A 7854-nucleotide genomic window follows, 5' to 3' on the forward strand; every position below is an offset into this window, starting at 1 on the left:
CAATATGCACTCTAAAAAAATGCTGGGTTAAATATAACCCAGAGCTGGGTTAAAAAGGGAAAAACCCAGCCTTTTTAACCCAGCATTTTTTAGAGTGTATATATATAATGTAATTTATGTGAATACACAGTTAATTATCCTTTTGTTCACAGATTGAAATCGGTCTGTTGGTTGGAAACAGTCAAGTGATTTTTGAAAAATCAGAGAGCTCGTCTCTTACTCTAGTTGGTGAGTTTTGTCACACTTGAAAATAAGGTTCTATTCATTGTCATATAAACAGCCTTGTAACTCGGCTCCTCCTCCTCACTAGGCAAGGCCAAGACCAAAGAAGCCCGTCAGACGATCATTAACCCTGAGTGGAACTTTGAGAAAATGGGCATCGGTGGTCTAGACAAGGAGTTCTCCGATATCTTCCGCAGGGCTTTTGCCTCTCGAGTTTTCCCGCCAGACATTGTGGAGCAGATGGGTATGTGCTGTCTTCACTTTCCATTTTGTTGTGTAATCTTGTAAAAAGCATCCACTGACCACGACGGTCCATTTATGTTGATATTTGTAATTATAATAAATGCATTACTCAGATGCATTGATTGTGGATAATCTGTTTTTGGGAGTTTGTGTTGTAAAAGTGAGTGGTTTTCTCTGCAGGTTGTAAGCATGTGAAAGGCATCCTGCTCTTTGGTCCTCCTGGCTGTGGTAAAACACTGATGGCCAGGCAGATCGGTAAGATGCTGAACGCCAGAGAACCAAAGATAGTCAACGGACCAGAGATCCTCAACAAGTACGTTGGTGAATCTGAGGCCAATATTAGGAAACTGTTCGCAGATGCTGAGGAGGAACAGAAAAGGGTGAGATGACAAAATGCCCTTTTAAACATACTACTGTCTTCTATTGCTTCATTATAATTATGTGTTTTTCTGTGCAGTTGGGTGCTAACAGTGGCCTGCATATCATCATCTTTGATGAACTGGATGCTATCTGTAAGCAGCGTGGTACAAGTTCCGGCAGCACAGGTGTGCACGACACTGTGGTCAACCAGCTCCTGTCCAAGATCGATGGAGTGGAGCAGCTCAACAACATCCTTGTCATCGGTGAATAGCAGCAGTTATTATATGTTCTGTTGCTTTGCAATATCTAGTGGTCATAATCGAACTCTAAATCTATGACTGCAAGTAAATACTACATACCAAGTTTTTTGCAAATCTAATATGACTTTTGAAAAAAAAAAAGATTGATTAATGTACCAAAATGTCTATAGTTTTTATTAATAATATCAAAATAAATGCATATAATAAATGTATATAATTAATTATTTTTGATTGTTATTAAAAGCTACACATTTTATAATAATAATTATTATTATTAGTAGAAGTAGTATTTAAGTTTATAACTAATCTAATGTGGCTTGAAAGAAATGATGATAAACGATGATAACAATGATTATAATTATGTAATATTATGTAATATTATCATTATTATTATTAAAAACTAAATATTTTAATATAATAATAACAATAATAATTTTTTCATAAAAAATAATTTTAATAATTTTAATACATATTTTTATTATTAAATTACTGTCAAGTTTTTATTACATTATTCATAATAAAAGTCACTGCAGATCTCAAATATTTTCTTTTTTATTTTGTTTTTTCTAACCTGTGCATTTGTCTTTATGTGAAAGGCATGACTAACAGGCCTGACCTGATAGATGACGCTTTGATGAGACCTGGCCGATTTGAAGTAAAGATGGAAATTGGTAGGACCTTGCTCTTTGTTCAGCAACCCAAAAAATAAAAAAAAATCAAATAAAAAAAAACCTTCAACACTCTCTCTATCTTGGTTCATTCTTACCTATTTGCCTACGCCTCATCATCCAGGTTTGCCGGATGAAAAGGGCCGTGTTCAGATCCTGAACATTCACACAGCTAAGATGAAAGAGTTTAACCTCCTGTCTGGTGATGTGGATGTTAAAGAACTGGCTGCTGAGACCAAGAACTACAGTGGCGCTGAACTGGAGGGCCTGGTCAGAGCTGCCCAGTCTACTGCCATGAACCGCCACATTAAGGTACAAAGTACTGTATATTGATCTATGCATCTTTCATAATACCCCATTTGAAAGGTCTAAACCCATGCTGAACTGTATTCCAGGCCACATCTACTGTAGAGGTGGACATGGAGCGAGCAGAAAAGCTGCAAGTCACTCGAACAGATTTCATAGCGTCCTTGAATAACGACATTAAACCTGTAAGTATCTGCCTTGTTGAATAATTGATTGTTTTCATCAGCAGGACTGCAGAGTTCAGAGAGTCCTTTGTAGTTGAACTCGTCAAGTGAAACCATGTCCTCTTTTACTTTGGTTAGGCTTTTGGCACCAACCAGGAAGACTATTCCTGTTACATCATGAACGGTATCATTAAGTGGGGTGATCCAGTGACCCGAGTGCTGGAGGACGGAGAGCTGCTGGTGCAGCAGACTAAGAACAGTGACCGCACCCCACTCGTGTCTGTGCTTCTTGAGGGTGAGCTTTCATTTTTACTTTCATCAAATAGAAATAACATTGTAAGGACGATCCATGAATGTCCTTCTCACAGCCTTTTATGCTAACATTACAAAAACATTCAGCAAATATTATTAACATCATGAGAACATTCTGAGAATGGGGTTCTTAGTACGTTTTCTGTCAATATGTTCAATGTTCAAGAATCATCAAGTAAAAAGAACATCATAAGAACATTACACAAAGCGTACATCTAATATAGAAATGTTATAAGAAAGTTAAGAATGTTTTGTTCTAACATTTACATAATACATGAATGTTAGTGAGAGTTGTGGGAACGTTCCCTGTTAGGTAGGATAATCTCTGTGTTCCACCCCGATGTAGACTTTGCAGTTCTGACACATCATGTTTTTTTGCCTCAGGACCTCCTCACAGTGGAAAGACAGCTCTGGCTGCCAAAATCTCAGAGGACTCGCAGTTCCCATTCATTAAGATCTGCTCTCCAGACAAGATGATTGGCCACTCAGAGATCTCCAAATGCCAGGCAATCAAGAAGGTTAGCGGTCACATATTGTGTGCTCATAAATTTGAATATAATTAAAATTGTACAGTTTTATACATTTTAATATAATATATTAACATATAATCTATTCACATTTTGTATTCTCAAAGGCAAAGTTTCATTACCATCATTACAAATGCTCAATATTACTTCTCAGGTCTTTGACGATGCTTACAAGTCTCAGCTGAGCTGTGTTGTGGTTGATGACATTGAGCGTCTGTTAGGTTAGACTGTTTTATTATTTAAATAGTTGATTTTGTTAGTTTTTGTTTTTTTGAATGAATGCAGACATTATTACTGTTTACACTATTAATGCGTACTATTAATTCTGTGCGGTGAAACAGATTACGTGCCGATTGGTCCTCGATTCTCCAACCTGGTTCTTCAGGCCCTGCTGGTTTTGCTGAAGAAGGCTCCACCTCATGTAAATTCTGATGAGTTTATATATGTCATATATGTGCATTTGTGACGGTGTTTTACTCTTTTTATTCGGTCACTGAATGCATTTATCTATGTACTGTAAGATTGTTAGATTATGGGCATAACATGCCTGGTGTTCTTCTCCTGATCTTAAGGGCCGTAAGTTGCTGATCATCGGAACCACCAGCCGTAAAGACGTGCTGCAGGAGATGGAGATGCTGGATGCATTCAGCACCACCATCCATGTGCAAAATATCTCCAGTGGGGAACATCTGGTTGAAGCTCTAGAGGTGAGATGAGACGAAATAAAAGTCAGAGCTTAATTTTAAACTGATGTGCTGTACAACTGTAAGAAAAGCTACTATCTATCTATCTATGCAAGATACATGAATGACATAAAATCAGGAGAGACGGGATGTTATTTCAGCATTCTAGTTTATTTATTTAATGTTTTTTCAGCATTAGCCAGTAGAGGGCGATACCACTCTTCTGGCACTTCATTTACAGGCACAAAATGTTACTATCATACTTATCTTTTTTTCTGTTAATTACAAGCTCCTGGGCAGCTTCACAGATGCTGAGAGAACCACCATTGCCCAGAATGTGAAAGGAAAAAGAGTGTGGATTGGCATTAAAAAGCTTCTCATGCTTATTGAGATGTCTCTACAGGTAAGCTTCAGTGTTTACCTCAGAGCGAGGCAAGACAAAGTCTGTAAATATTATTGTGAACTAAACTAAAGGGTCACTCAGACCCATTAAATCTTTGGATTTGTTTCAGCTAGAAGTGTTCATCTAGAAATTCTCTCAAAAAATCTCTAGAAACTCAGAAATAGAACTAGAAACATAATGAGCTCAAGTAGTTTTCCAACATACTTTTTGAAAGGCGGTCTAAATAATTCAGTTGATGTCCTATGCTTTTTATAGCTGTTTCATGCACAGAAGAAGCTCACACTACATCTAAAGTGCTGTCTAGCAATCAGCTCACTTCATCTCGTGACAGTCACATGCAGGGAACCATACATGTGAAAATGAAAGTTTATTTATAGCATGTTGTGTTTACTCTCCTCTCTAGATGGATCAGGCGTACAGAGTCAGCAAGTTCCTCTCTCTACTCAAAGACGAGGGAGCGTGAGTACTCACCACTATAATAACATGTTGCTTATTTGGCACAACAATGTCTAATAAAAGAGTTATTGCCACAGACTCACTGGATCACAAACCTGATGAGGATTAAACAGGCTTTAAGCTTGTTTTATATTTGATTTTGTTAATTGACAGGCTGGATGAAAACAATCACATCCGAATTTAACACTGCTGGTGAAAACTGATGGTAAGGGTGTCATGGTAACTATGTGTGCTGTATTCAGAGCCATCAGAGTAGTTGCTTTGAAATTTTCTTTTTGATCCTTAGTTTTTCCCTTAAAGATACAGAACCTAAAAACTAGCGTCCTATAGCAATTCCAAGCCAGCCTGATCTCTTCATGTGCTTTAATAGCTGCTTCGAAACGTTTCGGGTCAGTAAGATTTTATTATTTTTTTTCAGCAAGGATGCATTCAATTGATCAAAAGCAACAGTAAAGACATTTATAATGTTACAAAAGATTTTTATTTCATATAAATATTAAATTAAAAAATATTAAGCAGCACAACTGTTTTCAACATTAATAATAGGAAGAAATGTTTCCTGCTTTGGCATTACAGGAATAAATTACTTTTTAAAATAAAATAAAATAGAGTAATTTAAAATTGTACTAATATTTCAAAATATTACTGTTTTTACTGTATTTAAATTAAATGCAGCTTTGGTGAGACTTCTTTTAAAAACATTTAAAAATCTTATTGACCCCAAACCTATGAACATCACTGTATAAAAGAAAATGTAATGCTGTGCTTATTAGATATGTTACACCACACATTTAAATATTCAGTACCATATATGTATTTTATTCTAATCAACTATTAGCCTTATTACAAATAAGATTGTTTAGATCTTCCTGCTCAGGGCCTGCAGAGGTCAGACTTTTCCACTGCGAACCATCGCAGATTACATAGTGACTAGTGATTAAGTCTAGTGAAAGTCAACATGCTGTTTTCAAATCATTTTACTTCTAGAATCTGACATATTTTCAGATGACACAGAATATTCAAGAAAGGAAAGGAAAGGAAAGACAAAAACGAGTGCACATATTGTTATTTCAGGAGTTGCGGTTTTCACAACAAGAAGAGTTTTCACATGATGTTTTTACTAGATGTTACATATTTAAATTAATATATAAAATTGTTTGAATATTGTTTGAATGTTGACATTTATTTATAATGTTGCACTTTTCTATAAAATGTTTTATCATCATTTAAACCTCTAGATGCAGAGTAAAATAGACTAAAATGAATGAATATGACAAGATATTAATATTGACTAAATATAAAGGCTATTTTCATCAAAAGCCCAAATTATGAAGTACTGTAAACAAAAAAATTACCAAAAATGACTAGAAAGTGGACAGTGGGAGTTATATATCAGAATCGAGTCAGGTGTGTTAAACTTGCGACCGGAACAAGTTGTGACATTTTGATTAACATTTTGATAAGGTTAAAAAAAAGAAATATACATATATGAATTATTCATAATAAGATCAATAACATGCATTTGGAAAAAAGATTTTTATTTCATGCTGACTTTAAAGGGAAGAATTGAAAAAAGTAAGAGGGATTAGGGATGTTAAGAATATAACATGAATGTTTTTAAATAGAACAATGTGCACCAATCATGCACAATAAGAGTAGAAATGTGCAGTAAGAAAGATATTAGGGTTCATTTTGAATTCATTTTGACTTTATCTCTTAGAAAAACAGTCAGTATTGGTAATGATTGACTTTCAGATGGCAGCCATCAAAGTCACAGAGTCTGTGTGCCAGAGCTTGTCTGTAATTTGGACTGTACCCAAACACCAAGGGGCCGAGGTGAAACCCAAAACCAACCGACATACAGTACACACTCCCACAGAGTAAACACTCTGCGCCTCCTCACACTCCATCCTTCTCTCTGCAGAGATCGTGGTTTCTACGAGTAACAGAAGACAGGAGAGACGGATGCCCACACTGCTCCTCCTAACTGCATGTTCCCCTGGCAACTATGAGCAAACTCCACCCAAACGACACCCTCACAATACAGATAACCTGGCGGAGGTCATACAACCATCCCTCATATCAAACCAATAGCAAATATCGTCTTGTGCTTTGTGTAATATTTCTGTACTCTGTTTGTTTACATGAATATCCATTTCAATCTACTCAAAGCCATGAAGGTGTAAAAAATCTGATAAAAAAACATGTATATATGCTGCTGGATGCAAAACGTATATAGCATATCTATATCATGCAATTTATGAATCTCTAAGTAGGATATAAGAAAGCTGTTGGTGTAAGTGAAGATGAGCCGTGCTGTCCGTAGTGTGCATACGCCGAACCCTTCCTTTGTGATTGTGTTGTGGTAACACAAGAAAACAATATAGATCACAGTGTTACTTGATATTGTACATAGGTTCAAAAGATGACAATTCGATTTGTTTCATTTGTTTCAGTTTTATGTAGATTCGGTTTACAGTGTTAGAGCTGTTAAAATATAGTATATCCATGTGAACTAGTGTTGCAGAAGCCAGCACATTGAGAACAACCTTGATCAGTTGTACAGTGGATTGATAATCTGTGGTCTCTACATGAGTGTCTGTTGGTGTGTGTGTGTGTGTGTGTGTTTGATTAAGTGCATCAACAAATGGCTACAGATCAGCTTTAGAGTGAACTCATTTGTGTGGCTGTATTTATCTGTGTAAGTGTAGTGCGTGTAGATGTTGTTTTAGGTATTTATTTTTTGCCTGCCCATTCATTTATGGTTTCTGTGACCAGTGTTCAATGTCCAGAGCTCTTTGATCTGTTATGACTATTGGAGATGTGCGGCCCAGATGCAAAATTGTGTTACTGCAATAAAAAAAGGCCCTCACAAAGAGTTCACTCGTTTTTGTGTTGTGAATATTCATTCCATTGCTGTGCTACTGTAGCCACCTCATAGTGCTTTTACTGTTTTAATAATACATTTTTTTAAATCTATGAATTAATTATTATTAATATAATAAATAACTAACATAATATTATTCAACACGATACTGATGTAAAATTAGCTTCTCCATTGCTTAGATCAGGGGTCTCCAAACTCGGTCCTGGAGGGCCGGTGTCCTGCAGAGTTTAGCTCCAACTGGCCTCAACACACCTGCCTGGAAGTTTCAAGTATACCTAGTAAGACTTTAATTAGCTGGATCAGGTGTGTTTGACTAGGGTTGGAGCTAAACTCTACAGGACACTGGTCCTCCAGGACCGAGCT

The 7854-nt window shown here is 36.3% G+C and overlaps 1 protein-coding gene across 3 annotated transcripts in view; it reads left to right on the top strand.

The window, feature by feature from the left end:
* The window catches only part of LOC107753041 (vesicle-fusing ATPase-like), a 20174-nt gene extending 12698 nt beyond the window's left edge, over positions 1 to 7476 (top strand). For 2 of the 3 annotated variants that reach the window (XM_016569149.1, XM_016569162.1), the window contains 16 exons: positions 153 to 228; positions 311 to 466; positions 646 to 845; positions 923 to 1088; positions 1682 to 1756; positions 1878 to 2065; positions 2149 to 2244; positions 2362 to 2518; positions 2920 to 3053; positions 3217 to 3283; positions 3404 to 3483; positions 3635 to 3769; positions 4035 to 4148; positions 4552 to 4607; positions 4758 to 4809; positions 6529 to 7476. In XM_016569149.1, coding sequence (XP_016424635.1) covers positions 153 to 228; positions 311 to 466; positions 646 to 845; positions 923 to 1088; positions 1682 to 1756; positions 1878 to 2065; positions 2149 to 2244; positions 2362 to 2518; positions 2920 to 3053; positions 3217 to 3283; positions 3404 to 3483; positions 3635 to 3769; positions 4035 to 4148; positions 4552 to 4607; positions 4758 to 4788 — 1731 coding nt within the window. In that variant the 3' untranslated portion in view covers positions 4789 to 4809; positions 6529 to 7476. The remainder of the gene's footprint in view (positions 1 to 152; positions 229 to 310; positions 467 to 645; positions 846 to 922; positions 1089 to 1681; positions 1757 to 1877; positions 2066 to 2148; positions 2245 to 2361; positions 2519 to 2919; positions 3054 to 3216; positions 3284 to 3403; positions 3484 to 3634; positions 3770 to 4034; positions 4149 to 4551; positions 4608 to 4757; positions 4810 to 6528) is intronic. The other variant, XM_016569155.1, reaches the window with a different exon arrangement.
* The last annotated feature ends 378 nt before the right edge of the window (positions 7477 to 7854 follow it).

The sequence above is a fragment of the Sinocyclocheilus rhinocerous genome, unplaced genomic scaffold (genome assembly GCF_001515625.1).
Source record: "Sinocyclocheilus rhinocerous isolate Xijiao unplaced genomic scaffold, SAMN03320098_v1.1 scaffold191, whole genome shotgun sequence".
NCBI classification, from domain to species: Eukaryota; Metazoa; Chordata; class Actinopteri; order Cypriniformes; family Cyprinidae; genus Sinocyclocheilus; species Sinocyclocheilus rhinocerous.